General features: G+C 39.5%; 1 protein-coding gene across 9 annotated transcripts in view; it reads left to right on the forward strand.

Annotated features, from left to right (window-relative positions):
* Positions 1-22238, forward strand: part of PCDH15 (protocadherin related 15) — a 682309-nt gene that overhangs the window by 509429 nt on the left and 150642 nt on the right. For all 9 annotated transcript variants that reach the window (XM_085229238.1, XM_085229233.1, XM_085229230.1 and 6 more), the window contains 3 exons: positions 10054-10188; positions 11111-11260; positions 19780-19973. In XM_085229238.1, the coding sequence (XP_085085364.1) occupies positions 10054-10188; positions 11111-11260; positions 19780-19973 (479 nt within the window). The remainder of the gene's footprint in view (positions 1-10053; positions 10189-11110; positions 11261-19779; positions 19974-22238) is intronic.

The following is a 22238-nucleotide window of genomic DNA, read 5'->3' on the forward strand; positions in this document are numbered from 1 at the left end:
CAATAATCTTGGTGAAGCACTGGCACAGATTGCCCAGAGATGTAGTGAATGCCCCATCCTTGGAGGTATTCAAGGTCAGGCTGAACCAGGCTTTCTGCAACCTGATCTAGCTGCAGATGTCCCTGTTCATTGCCAGAGTGTTGAACTACATGACCTTTTAGGGTTCCTCCCAACTCAAAGGATACTATAATTCCTAGGGGCTGTATGAAAGTTATGGAACAAGTGCATTGGCAGCTGATAGCAGGCATTGCTAATGACTGCTGCTGCTATATGTGAAAATACTCTTCTTCAGCATTGCTTTTGTTAAAATCAGGGGGCTCTGTTGATTGACCAAAGTGACAAGAGCTTGTAGATTGCTTCAGTTAGGAATAAGTAAGGTGCAAGTAAGAGGTGCGTGTTTATACTCATAGGACTCAATGTGGTTTGTACTCGTATAATGTGTGAAGCTCAGTTTTTCTGAATGCAACAACAACAAAAAATTCATAAGAATTAGTGCCCGTGGCTAAGTCCTTTTGGAGCTACTAATAAGGTAACTTCTCTTAGGGCTGTGATTCATATGTGCATTAAAAATTATTGGGATGTTTTTAGCTATTTTTTGCCAAAAAATATCGATGTTTTGTCTTATCCATGCCTCCGTGAAAATACTACTAATACTCTTTGGTTCAGCTTTGCCTTGGTGTGGAGACAGTTCTGGTTATTTCCACAAAGGGCTGTTGGTTGCAGAAATCTGGAATTCTAGGGCATCATTAGAACATGCTTTTGTGACCGTACACTCATTTCACAAAAATGTAGAAGATTAATCACCTGAAGAGTGAAAGACTGAAACCGAGTAAGTCTGTCTGTGAGACTGATAGATTGGTATGTTGGATGGACGTATTCTAAACCCAGAATAGGGATTTTTGCAAGCTGGAGAGCTGGTTGAGAACCACTTCTATCTGGATTGCCTTGCTGCTGGGTTGAGAGGTGGACAGCTGAAAATAGTACGTAAATCTGGCTATTATTACGTGGTGATGCTGCTGGTGTTTCCATATCTGCAAGTCCACTGCTGGTCAAGCACCTGAGAGCTGTGTGTCCCTATGGCTTTTACATCTGTGATGGCCTAGGAAAATCCTACTGTGTGTACAGGGTCTGCAGGGGTAAATGAAGTCAAGTGGCATGGCTTGTGAGGAGGGACTGCATCAATTGTGCTTGAAATAATTCAAACTCTTTCCTGTTTCCTAGCAGATACTCTTGCACTCTCCAAGGGAATGGACGAAGGACTTTCATCTTCATTAACCTCCAGAGCTTTTTCAGATTAGTAGTTATCAGTGCTCTTTTTAACTTGCACTTTCCCTGGTGGTTACAAATTTCTAACCACAGGATGTCAAAGGCAGGTTTAATCACGTACGGTTCTTTGCTGTTGTTGCTATATGCTACATTATACATAAGACTGAAAACTCAGCATTTGATAGCTCGAAATCATCTTTATTGCAAGTGGGTTTGACCACAAGGCTCTGCTTCTCCTGCTTGTTCCTTGCTTACTACACTCTGGTGAAGAACCTTTTCCTAATATCCATAAGTTAAGGACAAACATTCATTTATATGACTCAAAATGCAGTACAGCCGAAAGTATCCCAGCTTGTGATATTTGTATATTATTGAAAAAGGTTAATATTTCAGTTTTGCACGATGAATAACTGCCAGGGCTTTCTGGACCATGAAATGATGTGGCACCAAGTGCTAATGCAGCCTCCTACTGCGTGATGGACAACTGGGACAATTTGTGAAAGGTATTGCATAATAGATGCTTGCTTCTGCTCTTTTGTGTTGATTCATTGCAAGTTCATTAATCTATTAAAATATTTCAAATGAAACTTGAATTTCAAATGAAATTTAAAAGGGAGCAAGGTCTCTTGCTGAAGCATTCAAGCGTCTGTGCTTCTCCATAGCAGTGAAATTGTCTGGAAAGGTCTGGAAAGGAAGCATTGCAGTCTGAATCACAGTTAATTAACCAGTACTGCTTTGTGGTGAAATTCCCTGTATTTGTTTGAAAAGAAAGAAAAAAAGAGGTGCATCTCAAGAAAAAAAAAAAAAGAAGGAATAACTCACACTAAAAGAAAGCCTGATGTGATTCAAGTTCTGAAACGTGGTCTTAATATTGAAAGATGAATAATAAACAATAAACTTCTCTAAACTAAGATAAATCGCCGTCATTCCTTAAAGAACAGAAGATAAAAAAGAAAAGTAAATTGTCTCCAAAGCATTGATCCCAGTGGGTTGGGGTGATTGGGCGGTCTGATCCGTGCCTCTCAACAGAACCCTAGGAGTAATCTTCCATCAGTAAGTAGCAGGCATGCAATTCCCAAACCCCTACTGCTATCTACTTCTATCATGGGCTTCTCCTCTGCTGCAGTTTCAGGCATTGGGATTGTGCTGCTCTGGTGCCTTGACTCCATTTGGGAGCAGGACTGGGCAGAGAGTATCCTTGTGCCAGGCTACGTCTGCTCACCCTGCAGCAGGGACGTCTATTTTTGCTTTGCGTTGTTCCCATACTCAAGTCAGGATTGACCAGCACTATGCAAAAATGGTAATTTTGATTCCAGCCCTGGTCCCACCCCCAGAAGTGAAGACAAAATAATGAAAATCTCTGGCCTTGCTGAGATTTGATGCCATGTGCCAGGGCAGGAGAGATGCAAGAACCTTCCCAGTGACCCTCGTGGTCTGCCCTTTTCCCTGCTGCTAGGGTGGCTCTGTACCCACTGGGTCACTTCCCTTAAGGAAGGATAGGGGTCAGAGGAAGGGCGCAGTTCCCAAACATGGCAGGAGGAGGGAAGAGTTGCTCTGCCTCAGCAGCCCATACTGTCAGTTGATGCACTTGGTAAATATGGATTTCTGGTGAGAAGTTGACATAAGTCATCTACGTGCTTGTGCAAGTTATTTTCCAGTAGTGGCACGGACCGAATATAGTGTTTTCAGTCTTCTAATTGACAAATCAGTTGAGATTATATTTCTTATTAAAGTAGCTCCCTGCCCTCAGATCAATGTACGAAGAAAGTGGTCATCTTAACTGTTTATCTTAGGCAAATACAACTCAGCTTCTAAATGTAAACCTCCTAGGAATTATAATGTGGTCTTGCTATAAACCTTCCAAAAATTAATTCATAGATGTGACGTTTCAAACAGACCTTTAACTAGAACAGCACTGCCAAGTGCTGATATAATGAAGTAGTCTGTTTAAATGGCATAAATTAAATTAAGCTACACGAGTACCTTAAGACCAAAGTAAACTGAAGGTGAGATGAGGAATTATAAACTGAATGGTCTGACTGATGTTTACAAAAGGCTTCTCAAGACACTTGCTTCCTCACTCTTTTGCATCCTTAGGAGAATACTAATTTCTGATACTTCCTTTTAAAAGGCTGAGGAAAAACACTGTACAGAAACTGCCTTGTGTGCTGAATTTTGTAGAATCTCATAGAAGCTCACAAAAAAATAAAACAACGTTAGAAGACAGGATTTAATTTCTAAGTCAAAAGAAACTAATCAGCACTCACATTTATTACTGCTACTTGACTGCCAGGCTGTTCACTGATACCACACACAGCATCTTGATGAATAAACTCGAGGAGCAAGGTAATCTGTGCATTGCTCGTTAGAACACAAAACACTGGCATGTTTATAAAGTGTACCAGCTTATGTTCAGAGGCATTAATGTGTGCCAGCATGCATTCATAAAGCATCTGTGCAGTAACCCTGATGCTTCTGCAGATCCTGAGGCAGGGGAGTTCCTCCGTTCCTCACCAGATCCTCTTCTACCAAATCATTTTCTTGCCTTATCCTTCATTGTCTGTGAAGCTGAAGTCAGACTAGGTTGGTGGTTGCTCAGCATTCATGCTTCTAGAGAACACGTGGAAAACGTAAAGGAAAGATTATTTTACATGAAGGTGCCTCCATCCCAAACCAAAAGGGTAAAACAAAGAATGGGTGAATGCACTTAGTAAATATGGATTTCTGATGAGTGAATGGACAAATTTGAAATGTAACTTAAAAGACAGGTTATGGATTTTCATGGACATATGCAGATAAGGAGGAACAATGGATTCCTACCATAAGCCAGAAATGCTGAGACATCTTAAATACCAAAGCATTTTGCTCTGTTTGCTTGTATCTTACTTATGCTGTTGTTGTTTGAACTTGTTTTGCAGCCAGTATTTTCCCTAGAGGAGTGTTTTCAAACTACTGCTCTCCCTGTATGGCACTTCTGTGACATTCTAACAGTCACATTACAAAATATTAATTCAGAAAATAGTCTTCCTGAATGTAACAACCCCTTAATATCACCATTAAAACAACCAAAAGAGAAAGGAATATTGTTTTTCTTTCTTTAGGATTTATAAAGACAGGTTTTCTTTCCTTTCTGAATCCTTTTTTCCTCATTTACGAAGAAAGAAATTCTTGACTTTTACCATGGTATTTGATTTCTTTATTCGTGTAGTGTGCATATCTAATGTTGCCTGCCTTCTGAAGCTATTATTTCTGCCTTCAGTCCTCAAGGAATTTGTCTTTTGTATATCTGCCCCTGTGTTAAAACAATGCAATGCTACTTAGTGGCAGCACTAAAGATGCTGACATTTGTTTCCTGCCCTCTCCCAGGAGTGGTTTACCTGTGTGAGGAACGTAAGATGATTTTTATTTATTTATTTATTTATTTATTTTGTAACTTTTCTGCCCTCTTTTCATTCAGGAAGGAGCGTGGCCTTTCTTGCCTCAACTTGAAAAGTGTCTAAAAAACACTGCAGCACTCCTTAGAGTCACATTTGTGCCTCAGCCCTTCTTTTGCACGGTAAACACGGAGGTTTTGGTGGTGACTGAAAGGAATTGGAAATAAAGCATTACTGAGCATCAACTTTGGTTCTCTCATTAGTCTTCTGGCATAATATCTTCCCAAGTGGAGATGGCATAAATGGTGGACCTTTCTTTGCTGTTATTGGTTTTAAGTTGTACGATTAATATTTAGTGACCTCACTTTGAAGAAATAAAAATAGTTAAATAGGAAAAACAAAAAAATTCACAACACACCTTGGACAAAATTTTCTCAGATTGGCTTTTATCTCTGCCGCTTACTCAGGATTTTTACATATTGTTTTACTCCATGGGTTCTGTTTGCCTGAACAGTTGTACAGCTGAAGTCGTCAGCCTCAAGTTGCACCAGGGAAAATTCAGGTTGAATGTTAAGAAAAATTTCTTCTCCAATGGGCTGCCCAGGGAGGTGGTGGAATTCCTGTCCCTGGAAGTGTTCAAGAAACGTTTAGATGTGGTGCTGAGGGACATGGGTGAGTGGGAAATACTGGTGATAGATGAACGGTTGGGCTGGATGATCTTGGAGATCTTTTCCAACTTCAGTGATTGTGTGATCATGAGGAGATTGAGCTTTAGTTTAGTCTCATAATATAGTAAAGTTGAAGGTGTAGGAGAAGCACTCGGGACACTGTGTCTACCTTGTCTGCTCAATCCAAGCCACTGTGAACCTGGAGGATCAGCTCATCAGGCCCTGCAGAACTCCTTGCCTATTTTCCTCCACGGTTGGCATTTTTGCGCTTCTTCACAGCACAAAATGCCAACCGTTAAGTGGTTAGTCTTGGCACAGCCAGTATTTAGTAACCAAAGCAAACTCCTTTTTTGCTTTCTGATGCACAAATCCCTCCTGGATTTTGGACTTTCTTTCCATAAAACTGAAAAGGGAACGTAATGACATGAAGCAGGAAAAACGCCCAAATCATGAAATGCTCCATGGAGCTGGGGCTTGTTCTGGCTCCCTGGAGAAGTTAACAGCCAAATATGTTCTTTCAGCTGAGTTCTTTGGAATGTTGAAACATGTTGTCTGTTTATTCATTCTGGACGATATCATGTAATTTTGCTTTGATCTTAGTAAAGTGTAGAAAACTGTTTCTTCTAGAAGAAGCTGTAAGCTCCAATGAGTGGAAATAAGAAAGGTAACGTTAAGATCAGCACAGGTTTTCAAACTTTAGGTTGTTTCTCCAAAAAATTCAAGCAGAATGAACTTAAACCCAGGCTTTGTTTATCAGTAGTGCATGGGAGCACTTTTTGCATCTTGTATTTTTGTCTGTAACCATTTTTTTCCCCAAATGTACTGTTTTTATACAACGTTCATCATTGGTGGGTTTATGTTTCGTTACTTGTATTCATTTTACATAGGTGTTTTTGCTTTATAGCTTGTATCAGGTGCCATTCCCATAGGTAATGGTATTATATTTGCAAAATCCTTTTTGGTTGGAATTGTGTGATTTATGTATTTATGTATATGTTTTCCATTGTCCTTCATTTTTCTCTGCCCAGTCAGTGTTTCTCTGAGACTGAGAATATCACTCCTGTCCTGAAGCTTGCAAAGATCCATTTAAATACACTAGATCAAGTTCATCTGGGATGTAGACCTGTGCAGTTCAGAAGAGTTGTGCCATGCTTATGTTATAATTGCTTTATGCTCTTTATATAATTACATATACTTTATATAAATCTTCACTATTACAGAAAGTAATTTTTTTTCTTTTTCCTTCAAGAAGTGTCTACTAAGAGGTCTAAAGTATGTAAACCATCTTAGGTTTGCACTGTGTGCTTGAAATAGTCCTTGCAGGTCACGTGTTTATTTACTCTGTCATGTGGATTCTGATAGCTTTCTGCTTAAAATCATGCGTTAAACAATTTATTAGAGACAAATCAGTTCACGTCAACCAGGAGTTTGATTAGGTATCAGAGGTCAATCCAGGGCCATCTGAAATAATAGTTTAAGAAGCTAAAGCATGAGAAATTTTGTAGGCGGCAGGAATGAGTTGTTTCCTCATTTCCTCATTTCCTAATTGTGTTCATTCCTAGTATCTTCCAGGTGATGTGTGCACAGTCATGCAGACTTTCTTTAAGCATGAAATGTGTCAAAAATGTAAAGGCAAACCACTGCAAATATTAAGAAATTAAATTGCTTCGTATGCCCAACATGCATAGAAATAGTAAAAGCAGGTATTGATTGCATTAAAGTTGATTTAATGTAGACACTGGGATAAAATTTTTAAGACAAAAATAGCTAAAGAATAGGATTAGATGACTTTTGGAGTGTATAGGATCTCCATTATTGTTTTTTTTCTCAATAACAAATTAGGGGAAAAAATACTGTGTATTAGTGTTCAAAATGATATGACAAGCAAAAACTGGAACAACCAGCCAGAGCATTTGGAAATTAAACTTTTGACTGACTTTATCCTGTCTACAAAGTGAACAATTATTGGCAGTTACCTTCCATAATTTTCATGGAAAAAAAAGAGATGACTATTTGCATTGCTAGTTGTAAAATGCATTTTAATTTTACTGAAGGTTGGCTTAGTTACAGCAAAGCTTTGGGCAGTAGAAAACCATTGATTTGGAACACTTTGATATTTCTTTCAAGTAACATTCAGTAACTGAGATGGTTTTACATTTAAATACTATAATCTTAGCCTTCCAAAAATAGGTGCTTTAGAGTATTTTGGATAGCTAAAAATAAATTTCTTTCTCCTTCCATTGTCCCAGTCTGTCCTCATAGCTGTCTATTACGACTTTTAGTGAATGTTAGAGTTAGTTTGAGTGTCTTTGCCTGCTGGGTTGTAGGGACTGGTGAACTTTGCTGTAGTCTGTTTTCTTTTTTTGCTTTTGTAAAATGACAGTAATAACAAGGCAGGTGTTAACTTTCTAGAAGCATTTTAGATTCAGGTTGAGAAAACAGTCAGTGAAGAATATAATGCTACTTTTTTGGATAATTTGTTGAATTTAGCTAACCATTGCATCTTACTCTATATGGGGCACGTTCTGCAGCATTGCAGGGAAAAGCAGCTGGTAAAACTACTTATCAAGTTATGCTTTGTGCAGCCACTGGATTTTCTGTTAAGTTTTGTTCTTGGTAATAGCCTCATCTCCACATCATATGGGACAGTTTGATGCAATTTTTACAGAACTCGTCCCATAGCCTTTTGTGTTTTCCAAATCATGTTTTCTTTCTTTCTATATAATCTCACCTCATATAACAGAAATAAACTGAAGAGTAACTGAGAGTGAAGTATTGAGTTAGGATTAAGTTAACATACAAGGACATAGATACGTTTATTGGAATACAGAAAGCAATAAGAGATTTTATATATATATATATATATATATATATATTTCAAATTTAATTGTAATGTGGAATAACCTTTGCAGTCTAATCATGTTAATAGCTCAAATTTATCTTTAGAGAGATGGAGGATGATAATATAAATACTTACTCCTGGTCACAATTTGTACTTCTGTCATTTCAGTTACAGAAAATCACAGAATGTATGGTGAGGTGGTGGAACAGCTGCCCAGAGAGGCTGTGGTTGCCCCGTCCATCCCTGGAGGTGTTCAAGGCCAGGTTGGATGGGGCCCTGGGCAGCCTGGGCTGGTATTAAATGGGGAGGTTGGTGGCCCTGCCTGTGGCAGGGGATTGGAGATGCATGATCCTTGAGGTCCCTTCCAACCCTGGCCATTCTGTGATTCTGTGAATGGCTTGGGTTGGGAGGGACCTTAATGTCCATCCATTTGCAACCCCGTGTTATGGGCTGGCTGCCCCCCACTGGATCACTGTCCAGGGCCCTTCCTTTGGATGCCTTCAGAGATGAGGTATCCACAGCTTCTCTAGACAGCAGTGCCTGGGCCTCACCATCCTCTGAGTGAAAATTTTCTCCCAAATAGCTAACTTAAATCTCCCCCTTTAGTTTAAAACCATGCCTCCTTGCACTGTCACTATTTGTCTATATGTAAAGTCATTCCTCTTGTTTATAAGCTCTTTTAAGTACTGGAAGGTGTATCCTGAAGTCTCCTTAGGGCCTTTTCTCCAAGCTGAAGCCCAGCTCCCACAGCCTTCCTTCAAAGGAGAGGTGAAGTGTGTTAGTTTGTAGGGCTTTTCAAAACACCAGGGAATAAGGTTCTAAAAACCCCTTTTGTTTGTTCTGTGCTGGCATCCAGTGACTGAGGGATAAGGACTCAGGATATCCATTCTGCAGCTTCTTAGCCAATTAGCAAGCTCAGGACAGAACTGGATTGAGGTTCTGGACTTCAATTAGCTGCCCTGTCGCCTTTGAATAATAATTTCTGGTTCTGTCTATGGCAGGAATTTTCTTCCTCTTCTGTCTTAGCTGAGATCCCGTTTGCACCAAAAAGATATTTCTGCCTGCTCAGGGTATCTAACCAATAGATTTGTTGTCTGTGGTCTTGCACGCAGCAGCAGCATTGCATTACCTCTCTTGGTGTTTGCCTGGTTGTGGGGGCAATGTATAATCTCAGTGCATAATATGTCCCCCCAGCAGGCTGCCTGGAGAAGCCTTGACTAACAAAATGCAATGCCTTTGGTTTTATTTTGTTGTTGTTACCATAAATGTTACTTCCAAACTGAAAATTGTACCATAATTGTTTTAGTGTGGTTCTGATCTGATCAACTGAGAAATTAGTGATCTTGCATCAGTATGTTTTGGTTTCTGTCCAAGACAAAGAAAATCCCAGAATAGCATTTATTTCGTGGTATGTTTCAACACGTATCAATATCTTTTTTCACTGCACCAGTCCACCTGTGTTACTATTTCATTAATCCAGGTAGGTTTTGTTTTGTTTCCAGTATGATTGAAAACAGATACTTGGATTCTGGCTTCTTGCTACTTTTAAGTTAGTTATATTAGGCTTGAAAATCTATTCAAAGGAAAAAGTCATCTCAAAGAAGAAGATAGTTATTTGCTCATAGTTGGGTTTACTTACCTTATACGTTAAAGATTTTTAACACCTCTTTCATCAAGCAGATAAGATTTTTCAGATCAGTGCGTAACATTTTGTTAAGGGCTTTTTTTCTTGTCTTTTTTAATCTTATTTTTTTTTTACAGTTTCATAGATTCATCAATCACTATATTCTGCTTTCTGAGTATTTAGGTTTTGATGAGACCTAGCACATGCATTGAGTAACTGAAAACTTAATGGCATATAAGAATGAATTATATAATGTGGTGTTTTTGTTTCTTTTTAAAGACCAAGGACCCGCAGCTCCATCTCTTCCTGAATGATTACAATACCTTTTTCACTGTGACCCAGAGTGGCATCACCCGCTACCTCACCCTGCTGCAGCCTGTTGACAGAGAAGCCCAGCAGCTCTACACCTTCTCGGTAAGCTCAGTCCTTCTGAAGGCATACCAGACATCAGTCAGAGCATGGGTTGAAAAATAATTAGTTGTAACTAATATTAACATATTAAAATGACAGAGATGAAGAAGAAGTGGCAAAGTGGGGGCACTACCCAATGGTGTTCTCTTCCAAAAAGCATGTGTTCAGCTTGCTAGCAAGATTTAAGATCCCCCCCAGTATTGGCATCATATCAATGGTTCCAGGCCTGTATGCTGCTCTTTGCTACCCACCATGATACAGTCCAACCTTCCTCTTTCATGCTTGGCCTTGAGGCCAGCTTTGCCTTCTCTTAGCCCTTGGGCTAGGAACATGATGTCTCTACTTTCTACTTCTGCTTTTGTAGAAGCAGTTAGCAGTCAGTCAGGAAACCCTGGAACAGTTCTAAGCCAATTTGCAAATGGGGATATAGGCAAAACACATTTGAAAAGAGAATTCAGATTTTTGTCTGTGGCATAGGACGACCTTCTAGCTCTTCACATCCCACATTAAAATGCTGTCTTGGAAATTCAGCATAGGTGGACAGCAGATCCTGTGTGTTACAGTACCTGAGACACACACTGTTGAACAGGTCGGTGTGCGGTGGCCAGGTCCTGCTCCTTCAGGGTGTCCAGCATAGCTGAGGACTTGCTGCACATCCTGCCAACTCAGATCCCAGCCCTGGAACACAGCTACTCCCTCTCATTTCTTCTGCTTTTCTGACACAGTACTTTTTGAAGGTGCTTTTGCCCTGTTTCTTGCACACTGCTGACTCAAGCTCAATCTAAGCTTCGTGTAATTTGTTTGCTGTTAAAAAACAAATGTAGAGCTAAATACTGCTTTTTACTTGTCCTTTCTCATAGTTGCAGTTGTCTTAAGAATACACTGTTAAATTATGTTGCTTGCCTACCTTTTTTTCCCCCTGAAGATGATAGCTTCTGATGGCGTACAGGAGAGTACCCCAGTGACGATCAATATCGTGGTGATTGATGCAAATGATAATTCCCCAACCTTCTCCAATATATCATACAACGTCAAGATTTACACAGATATGGGGCCTGGGGAAGGCGTTATAAAGGTAATGTTCATGTTTTTTATTTGTTTTGTTAACTCTTTGCTACCAGTGGGCAGCCTTGTCGATACACACTGAACTTGCACTGGAAACAGCTAGAAATTAAGTTTGTGCATTTCTATCTGCCTCACTTAGCTATTAAGAATTTCCTCAAATGAAGTCATCTCAGACGTAATGCTGCATTTCAGCTGATTCACCCGAAGTTTTATGAAATGGTTCAGTCTGTAAAAAAAAGAAAAACCTTATAAGAGGAAAAAACCATTCTCCTATACTTCCTTAGTTCTCATCAGACCTGATCTCTCACAGGGATAGGCGTTCTCTCAAACTTCCTAACTTTAAGGAAATTTTAAATTGCCAGAGGGCTACTGAAATAAAACGTATTAGGAAGGCAGACAAACCAAGCCATTCGGTAGGAAATATCCAGAAGTGTCTTATCATGTCATAAAACACAGTTTCTAGACCATCTTAAATTGTCTGTAGAGCAATTGAGCAGTGCAAAGTGTACTGAATGCCAGTCTTCATAAGTAGAATAGCTTATACCCATTACAATGGGTAGCCATTGTAATGAATGCTTTTGACATAATGTTTGAATCCAGAAAGGAGATGAAACACGGTTGCACTGAAGTTTATGGAAATAATAGTGACTGGTGATTATTCTAAGTTCTCAGCCATCTTCCTAAGTGATTTCCAGCCCTAATGGATGAGAAAACAAGATTCTGTGATGAATTTTAGTAGAGTTTGGCATTCAAGGAAAGTAGGAGTATTCAAAAAGAATTAATCATTGGATTGAGGTAATACCATTTTCATAAATATAATACATTTGAAGTCAGCGGTAGTTTAACAGGATTAGGAGAGAGTTCACTGTTTGTTTTGGCGCATGACATACTTGAAATTCATGGGCTTGCTGTATTTGTTCTCTTTGAATCTTTGGTAGTGTTATTTTTATATTTTCATCAGTCTGGACTACAAGCGTGTAAAGAATCATTGAGAACCCTGAGGACATTTTCAGCAACATTTGGGGGGAAATAAGTTTAAAAAAGAAATTGCTTCAAGTTCTGCGAGAATTGGTGGCTGTATGGGTTAAAAGAGATCAAATAGTGCTCTCCTGAATGAGCAAAAGGCAGGCAGAGCTCAGGAGCTGTGTGTAGGATTGACATCAGGAGCTGCCTTTGCAACATCTCATCAACTCCTAACTCAGCCTATAATTGAGAATATTTAAGGTGCAGAAATAAAGGTCTGATATTTTTTTTTTAGATTGATGATTCTTCCTAAAGAGTAGGCACACTAGTCCAGAAAGAATTCATTAGAGTTGTCAGTGCCTTTGTTGTGCAGGGTATCAGGCAAAGTAGTGTGCTATGGATTTAAGGTATCTCAATGTCTAAACCATGTTTCCTCTTGGTCGGAGTTGCACGTAGCAGGAAACACGAGGCAAAAGTTGGTGCTACATGAGATTTCAGCCCATGTGAAAAGGGAATGGCTGCAGTACTTGAGGCTGGCTATAAGGATGCTCCGAGCTGACTGACCTTTCTTTGAAACTTAGGATGAAGTAGAACAGCTAAAGTACTTACACGTTTAAAAGGAATATGCTCTTTGAAGGGCTTAGACAGACTCTCTGCTATATCAGCCTCAGAGATGTGCAAAAAGAGCAGGAAAACTGCAAGTGTAAGTTCCTCAGTCGATGATTCATTTTGGGAGGAAGCAAGAAGAGTGCTCTGTAAGGCTAATTGTGTTAGCCAGGGTTGCCTGTGGGTTTCCTTAGGCCAGGAAGAGGGACATGTGCTGCCTTGTCAGTGTTTGCTTCTGTTTTACAAATACCTTCTGAAATGGGAAACAGGCTTCTTATTCTGAAGTGCTGTACGCTGATTTTAATGATATACTTGGTTTGTTCTCTGTACATGGAGCAAACATCTCGTAACCCTAACTCATTTTCAGTTTAAGAATCATTTGGGTTTTGCAGCTATTAGGTGATGATCAGCTACGATAGTTCCCAAGGGAAAATTACCCAGGTCCGATGTGATTAGACTTTAAAAACCACTTTCTCTAATCTCAGAAAGTAGTTAGAAAAAGAACACTGACCTCAGTGAATCTCTATAGTCTCATAATCATTTACGCATAAGCACTGCCTTGCACTTAACTCCCCACTCAGATGTATTTTCAGGATGGTCAAGAGAGTATTTCCTGTATTAAGCATGTCATCTTTGAAACAAAAAAAAAAGTTAATTTCTACTATAGCATTGCAATTGCTCTCATGTTGGTTGCCTCTTCAATTTTATTATGGTGAGCTTACAAAAGAATTAAGATTCATTTGCTGAGTGGAGTACTATGAATAAGTTCAAGGAACCCCAGTCTGGTGCTTGCTAGTTATCCCATTTTTTAGGAAACAATTCTGATTTTACTCCTGGGATTGGGGAAAAATATTAAATTCTGCATTTGCTACGTAGTACACTCTTAAAAACAGTGCTGTTCTTTGGCTCTGCTTGAAAATAACCACAAATAGCAAGGGAAAAATTTCATTATGAGTGAAATTGTCGGTGTTTTTTTACGTACTTTTTTTTCAAGGAGTTTCCCTTCTTTCCCTGTTGCCTTTAGTAGGAGAGAGCCAAAGAGAGGAAATGAAGTTACATCTTACTGAGTTGCATTGGTTTTCCTTGCAAGCATGGTGGCAGGGTGGGTGATTTGCCTTTGGCACTCTGGTTGCAAGGCTGAGGTGCAGCCTGTGAAAAGCTGGAGCTTGTTTTTTTATCACAGGGGAGGGCTGTGTCTCCTTCACAGGAGAGGCCGCTCTTCACTTCTGATGTTATGGAGCAGAGTGTGATATATGTGCTGTCTGACATCTCGGGCAGTGACTACAGCTGTACCATCAGGGAATTAGCAATAGGGTTGGTTTGGGAAGTTTGTATTCCATTTCTCTACTCTGAATGCTTGCAGCAGCTGACCAAGACCTTGGTTGAGGTGAATAGTTTCTCATTTAAGTTTAAAAGTCTGTGTGTTCTGTCTGTTTCAGGTACTTCATTGTGCTTCCTATTACACCGTGGCTGTTTGAGAAATCTGTCATTTAAAACAGTTAAATGTGTGGTAAATAACTATTATCACCTACAAGACTGATTAATATTAAACCTATTGAAGTACTTAATTCTAGCATTTTTATATTGTTAGAGTTTTTCTATCCTGTTTTCCATGATTCTGTTAGTGCTTTGTGCTCCTAGAGATTCAGATGCTTAAATTAAGCCAGCTGCATGTTCATGAGTATGCAGCCGTAAAGCAATACTATTTCATATTAGTCATTTCAATTCACTCTGTTAGACAATTTCCTTTCTGTATACAGTATGCAGGGTATGCAATGTATGCTATGCAGGGTACAGCAAATATTAAGCAAGAAAAAAAGGATAGTGCTGAGTAGGGACAGAAGACAGCAAAGACCATAATCCACCAAGATCTTTATGCAAGTTTGCTTGAGGGTTAAAAGGCTTCCTTCGCCTTTGAGAACTACAGTGGATTATTATTTTTTTTATATCTTCTGTTTACAGGAAAAGCTCCTGAACTGCCGTTGAAAAGAATACGCTGGTTTTCCCAGGCTTAAAATTTATGAAGCAAAAAAAACCCCCAGAAGTTATTTTCTTTTATATCTGTGTCTTAATTTCTACCTGATCTCTTGTTGCAGAGGTGCATTCTATGTTTATAGGTCTTGCAGGGGTACTCCCACAGGGACAATTAAATAACTGCGACCGAAAACAGATAGTACAATATGCAGCCAATTAGTGCAGTGCCTGACCACCTTGTGAGAGTTGAAATAATTCTTATACCGTCCATGCAAGTTAATTTAGAGGAGGTGCCCCAGATGTTGGTTAAACGGGGCGTTTAACTTCACACAGCTCAGCATAAATGGCCATTTGGTGAAGGTCAGAAGCGAAAGATAAAAGATGTAAAAGCTGCAGGCAGTAAATCTATCAATCATCTGTCTTTGGCTCACAGTAAAATTAGTCTTGAACAGTAGCAGTAGTTCCAGGTGTAGATGGGGACAAATTTTATTTAGGGCTGTTAAATAAATACCTTCTCTGGGACTGTTCTGCTCTCGTGCCTCAAGTGTGGATTCTCAGTGCTGGATCACTTTGTCTCTTAAACAGTGTCCTTTCATTCCCAGCACATAATCAAATGTGACCTGAGCCATCCTCATATACAGACGCATACTAAAGTATTTATTAGAGATGTGTTTGAGTTTTTGCAGCGTGGCTCATGCCTGTAGTTTCCAGCCTCTAAGAAATGTGCCTTGCTGTTAACCCCCAGAACAATTTAGAGAAAATCTTCGTACATGTTGACTTTGAGTCACACTTGATGTTTTATTTACATGGTTATTTGCAACCCTTTGCCTTCAGTCCATTAGCATATTAATGTTAAAACAGTAAATGTTATTAACAGGGGGTATATCTGGACTATGATTGCATTTCTCAGTCAGTGCACTCAAAGTATAAGCACAGAACCATAGAATATTCTAAGCTGGAAGAGACCAAGCCCAGCACTTTTCCCTGGTGCATTGCTCCAGATTACACGTGTACCCTTCCTTGATGACTTTTCACAAGGTAGTTGTGTATGGAATGTGACTTGGGAGCCTTGCACATGCTTCATTGAAACGGTGACTTCAGGAACTGTTTTGGGGAGGTGTAATGGCATGATGTAGCTTCTGTGGGCAGTATGACTTAGACCAATTTTGCTGAACATTTAATTTGTGGAACACATAGGGTTGCAAGAAAGGTTGATAGTTGTTGTGTCTCTGCAGGGAAGGTTCACTGAAGGTGTCATTAGAGAAGATGTGGAGATCAGCTACTGAACTCCATTTTCCTCCAAGTGCAAGTAAGACTGGACAGAGTTTATGCAGTGACAAGGAATATGTTTTTGTAAGCCGTGAGACAGTTGTTTATCTCCTCGTCCATTCAAGAAATACTTCTTCCTGTAGTAGAATATGCACCTATTTTGCAAAATTTGCAGTACGTTACATTTTAATGTAACGGAACTGATGCTGCTGGATGTAAAAAGTTTCTTAGGAAAGTAAAATAAATCCTGTTTTGAACTAACTTTCACATAAATTTTAGATGTGTTTCTAAAATCGTATTAACTATGAAACCGTATCGGTCTGGGACAGCTGGAGATGAATTTATAGAATCACCTATTATGGCAGCTGTAAAACTTCATTTTTATTCATGCTTTTGCCCCAAAATATTATTCAAATCACTTATCTTTTCAAGCATTCGGTATTTGTGAGTTTAATTAACCTTATTAATTTATGTGCTTGTGTAGACAATTAATTTCCTTTTTCACGTCATCACTGTAAAAACTGGCCTTGTTCCAAATCGTGTGATTAAATGCTTAGGAGCTTGTATTTTGCATAAAGCCTTTATTTGTCTTTTTGTGTCTTTTACTTTCCAAGTAAAGAATGTTGTTACAACACTTCTCTTAACTGTGTCACTTAGTTTGATGGTTACTTTTGCAAGGTTAATTAATGCATTCAGATGTGTATACGTCAAAGAAGTAGTTTAAAGAGGGATTGAAGCTCTAAAGTGTAAGAGGGTCTTGCTCTGGTGTCTTGATTCTGTCTGTCCGTTGAAAGTCAATGTATTGATATGTCAGGAGATCATATGGATGAAATGTAAAGCACATTACCAGAGTGCAGTCTTCGTAGGATGTCTTCTTCAGAAATTAAAAAGATAGAGGAGAGGTGTTCTTGAAAAACAACACGTGGATATTTATTCATTAAACTTTGAGAATAATTGGTCTCTTTCATAGTTTTTGACATATTTCAACTATTTATCTTATGTACAGTGAATTCTGGCATGTTTCATTGCAAAGATGAATTAAGATTTGCAAGTTCAAGTTCAGCAGTGATAGTGGAATTGTTGGGAGACTGACAGATTCAAATGAAATCAGCTTAGGTAAAGTTTAAGTACTTCTGTTCATTTGAAGTTTAGCTTTGGATCTCTGTGCTCTGTGTGAAAGGAGTACTTCAGGAAAAAAGGAATTTAACATACTTTTCAGTTGATCAATACTGCATACAATCCACGCGAGTTTAGAAATGGCTGTTCCCCCATTAAGTAACTCCATTCCCAACAGCAGTAACAGTTTGCATTCTCATTAAAAAAGGTAAAACCCACTTTCATTAATACACCTAAGTCATTTATCTTTCAGCATATCCATTAATCTCTTTAAGCTATTACGGGCTTAGTTCTTGTTTTTTAGCAAGTTTTTGACTTCACATACAAAATTTCATATTTCGCTGAGCCCGTCTGAATAGAGAATCGAGATAATCCTACCAAGCAGCTAGATCCCCAAGTATTTCTGTGTTCTCCTTTTTGTGGTTAGTTTTACATGCAGGCATTATTAACTCGACTATTAAAGCTTTGGGTTTAATTCTTCCTTTCCCTGCTTGCTTGTTGAGTTCTTGACTGTGATATGGCCCATCACAGGTGGTTTGATAGTTGTAGAAAGTGCTCCAAAAGGTTGTGCCCCACTGAAGGTGAGCATGATGCTGTACTGATTAATTGGTGACAATATATTCTAATACGGCAGAAACTTGAATCAATTTCTCTACCTGTCTGCACTGCTGTCAGCTTTGAGGGTATCACAGGGATGAGAAAAGGGTGTCTGATAAGCATTTAGCCTGCTGTGTTGGCCGCTCCAGGCTCAGGTGATGTCTGTTGGATCCTATCGTTGGCTTCATGGTCATCACAAAGGCTTTGTCATCATGCGTTATCCTTAAATCCTAGACTTGCAATCCCCATTGAAGTCAGCCTGCTGGCATGACTGTTTCCATTGAGAAAACCAACGTGGACAGGCTGACAGAGACCTTTCAAGAAGCTGGGCAGATTGGTTTGGTTTCTTTTCGCATTCTTACTGTAGAGAATCACTTCTGAGGCTGAGGTTTTTCACTGCTTTATACATCCCCAGGAGGGCTCTGCTGGTGCTTCTTGTTGTTCCCACATTGAAATTCCCAGCTGCAGCTGGGAGCAGCGGGAGTCTGTTGAGCCGTCAGCTGCTGACATTTCAACTCCACTGCTGTTGGTACAGGCCAGCTGGGTACATGAGCATCACTGGCATTGCCTGCTGTGGCTGTGGCCTCCTTCGAGGTTAAAATACTACTCATACAGCTCTGTGTCAATCCTCGCCACTTTGTGAGGTAATTAAAAGTCACATGGGAAATGGTATTTGCTGACAGACCTACCAGCAAAGTGACACTTCTTGGAAGAAGATAATCACCTTAGAAAGCCTAAAAGGTGTAGCTTGAAGTTAATTTCAGCAGTTCAACCCTAAATTAAACTGAGAACTATGCAGCCTTTTGTTTTCTGAAGGTTGTAATTAAGCTGTAATTTTAAGTTGCAAAATAAAGCTCAAGAGATAGGCATTGTAACCAGCTTGCTATGTCGTATGTTGAATAAATTGTATTAGTTTAGCACGTACCTTAGCGTGAGTAAAGGAGGTGGAGAGATGAAAAAGCTAAGTTAAGAGCCTGGACAGCCAACTGTCATGACTGATGCATGGATGTGTACTTCTGAACATGTTATGGCAGAAGTCTGATAAGAAGCTTCAGATTGCTAGTCGCTCGTGTTATGGTGGGAAGAGGTGTTGGTACTTCAACAAGAAGCAAACAAATATGAATACTGAGATTTTTTTCCAGCCACATGTTTGCAGATGTTTAATTTTTCATGGCATGCTACAAAAGAGGGCTAAAACTGTTGCATTTTCCATAGACAAAAGTAAAACTTCCCCATTTCACTGGTAACAAACTCACGTTCATCATTAAAGTTTGTGTCTAAAGTATTAGGCCTTAAAATTTTCTCATACTGAGGACCAAAATTACGTAAGTCTGTCACAGAAATACTATGTATGAAAGGCTTAACTCCAGTAGAGAGATGGTGTAGAGGCAACAACATAGAAGTACGTAATAAATAATAATAAAATATAAACTTGGGCTTATAACTGGGCCCCCCATAAGCATAGCTCTTCAGATAGGTGGTGTCATGTTATGAAAGGAGCCTTGCATGTCTGTGAGGTGCACAGTTGTGTCTGTGTTCATATGGGAAGAACTATCACGTCTCTTGCGTTTGGTTTCCTCTGTGGTGTGCGTATAGGAGTAAAATGAACACTGTACTCCAGTTCTGTGTGATGAGGACTTGTAAAGCAAGACATGGATATTAGGCTTTGAACAGTGTAGAGTGGCTGTTACAAATTCCACTTAAAAGAGAGTAAACTTGATCTCTGTTAGTTTTCTTAAAGTTCCTTTCTTAAAATAATTTTCTTGCAATCTTAGGTAAGCAGTTTTTCTCTGTTCCGTGATGTTCTTCCACTTACTATTCTTCATTTAAACTGAATCCTTCTTGTACTATAGAAATCAGAGGTTCTGTTACAGCTGTTCAAGTTTTCTCTCGTTTCTGCTTCCTTTACCCCTAATAAGTTACCTTATTAAAAAAAAACAACCAAACAACTATTAGAATCCAACACTGAATCACGCATGCTGACATTCTGGTTTTGAATTGCAGCTCACTGCTGTAGATGCGGACGAGGGACCCAATGGACAGATAGTGTATGAAATTTTGGCTGGGGATCAGGGAGACTTCATCATCAATGACCGAACAGGCCTTATCGCCATTGCTCCAGGAGTTGTACTGTCAGTGGGGCGATCCTATGCTCTCACTGTCAAAGCATCTGATAGCGCTCCTCCTGCACAGAGAAGGTAATTCATCTTATCGTGAAACTAATTTTTAATCAGTGCTTAGCAGTGCATAAGAAGTGTGGTGCGCCTGTACACCTATAGTTCTGAATTTTGGAATAAGATTCATTGTGTTCTTTTTGGTGTCTAAGGCTTTTTTTCTGGACAAGTGTTAGAAATCAGTTTAACGTGTTTACTTCTAGTCACTTGTATTTTACACGTAGTACAATAGATTTCATTACTTCATTTGCTTGTAATGCTGTTGTTTGGTTTTGTTTTTTTTTTTTGAAGTCTGCATTATGCTGTAGCTGTGCACACACATTTGTTAAGAGAAATTGAAATGAAGGGCTATAAGGAAGAAAAGTGAGAAAGCAGGTGCTTTATGTTGAGAATTCAGCTTGCTGTGATGCAGAAAGGATCAGAAACAGTCTGGTTGCTGAGCTGGAGACATTCTGCCCACATATAGGGTGTGCTGCAGCATGCGTGACAAGTTGTGCCAATGATGAACAGTTTCCCCACAGAGGCCTTAATTCTTAGCGCAATTATTTCGGTTCTCCATCAGCTGATAGATAAAAGCAGTCTGCAGATGTACCGTGGGTAGAACAGGGCCCTCTCATGTTCAAAAAACAAAAGGTGTTTAGTCTCACTGATGGGCTTCTTTTGGTTTTGCATTCTGCATCTGTCAGCTGTGCACAAATGTTGTCGTGTCACAAGGGAATTGCATAGAAGTGGCTCTCATGTTCTTTGTCTAGTGTCATGTATTGATAATGCATTGACCTCGTTGTCCAAAGAGTGTGATAGAGAACTGTAGTCTCCAGAGTTTAAATTTCCCACAGACTTTTCACTCTTACTCAGGGAGGTAGTAAGAAGGAAAGTAAATGTAAAAGTTCAGTTTTGTGAGTTGTTTTTTTTCTTCGGGGCCTGCTGCTTCTTTTCTGTCTTCAAACAAACAGCTCATTCTGTTCTGCATATATTTTGCAACAGCATTTCCAGCCACTGAAGTGTTCTGATTGTTGGGTTATTTATAGCACTAATATCTGATAGCGCTGTTTTGTGATTGAATTTTTTCCTCCTTTCCCTCTGTTGCTTGCTTTCTTGATAAACCATCTCTTAGGAGAGCTGACAGTAGGTCGTTAGCATTGCTGAAGAGAAGATTGTGGACTGTTATGTACTTAGTGCTGTACTCTGCTAACGCAGTATTTAAGTGGTGTACAAAAGTCAATAATGCAACTTCAGAAGAGCTTCAGAAGCCAGCAGCGTGGCCAGCCAGCAGTGGTGGCTGCTGTGGTACAACGTCAATTGCTCTCAGGTTAATTTAGAGAAATCTTTCTGTCCTAAAATACATATTTCTGGTGATGTGTTGGGAGGAAGCGCTTCCTTCTCTGACAACATCTTCCTTGAAACAACCTTCGTAAGTGGAAAAGCTCGTATTTTATTATCACTTCTCTTTGTCTCTCTTTTTTATGGAATTACAGCACACAGCTTTCTTCATAGTTTTCAATTTGTGTACTACAAACCTCAGCATCTAGGCAGTGTTCCTGTAGTTGGAGCATGCAGCCTTAGGGCAGCCCTGGTCTTGTTGAGCAGAGATGTATACAGAGCCCAAGGCTCTTTATAGTGTGTCTGTGAAGGTTAAAAATTCACGGAGCTCTAGCGAGGTACTGCAGAAGAAACTATGTGGAGAATTCATCCTGTTTGGCAAAGTAGATTTGGGCAAAAAGATATTGCTGCCTTCCTGCTCTTTTTTTTCCTCTGAGATTGGAAAACCAGAATTGAGTTGACAGGGCTTTCAGCAGCCTCCTATGATTTTATGTAACGAGTCTGGATGAGCTCATGTGAGCTGCAATTTGGAGCTCTTTAAAGTTGTCCTTTTCCATCACTTAAATATCAGTTCCTTCTTTTTCGCTGTGGAGTGCTTGGAGTCTTATAGTAGGGGTTGCAAGAAATTCTTGCGACTTCATCTACAAAACTGTCACGTTGCGTTAGGTGCCTTGCCATTGCCTTGGTAAGGCAGTACCCAAAAGCTAAAACTCCTAGGAAAGGGCTAGGAATAGGCAGATATTGTGTGTGTGCAGGTAGGAAGGCTTGTTCCCTGGGAAATAAATAAATATGCTGAGGATTTTAATGTAACTTAAAATAATTGAGCATTTCTCCCCAACTCTGCATTGTAATACAAAATGTTCCAGGTTGACTGCAGTCACGTGTAAACTGACTTGAGTTGAAACTGTCCCTTTGCTTCTGTACAAAGCAAGGGCCAGCTATGAAAGCTGGTTTAAGAGCAGTAGTTCT

Source organism: Meleagris gallopavo, chromosome 8 (genome assembly GCF_905368555.1).
Source record: "Meleagris gallopavo chromosome 8, MGAL_WU_HG_1.1, whole genome shotgun sequence".
In the NCBI taxonomy this organism is placed as follows: Eukaryota; Metazoa; Chordata; class Aves; order Galliformes; family Phasianidae; genus Meleagris; species Meleagris gallopavo.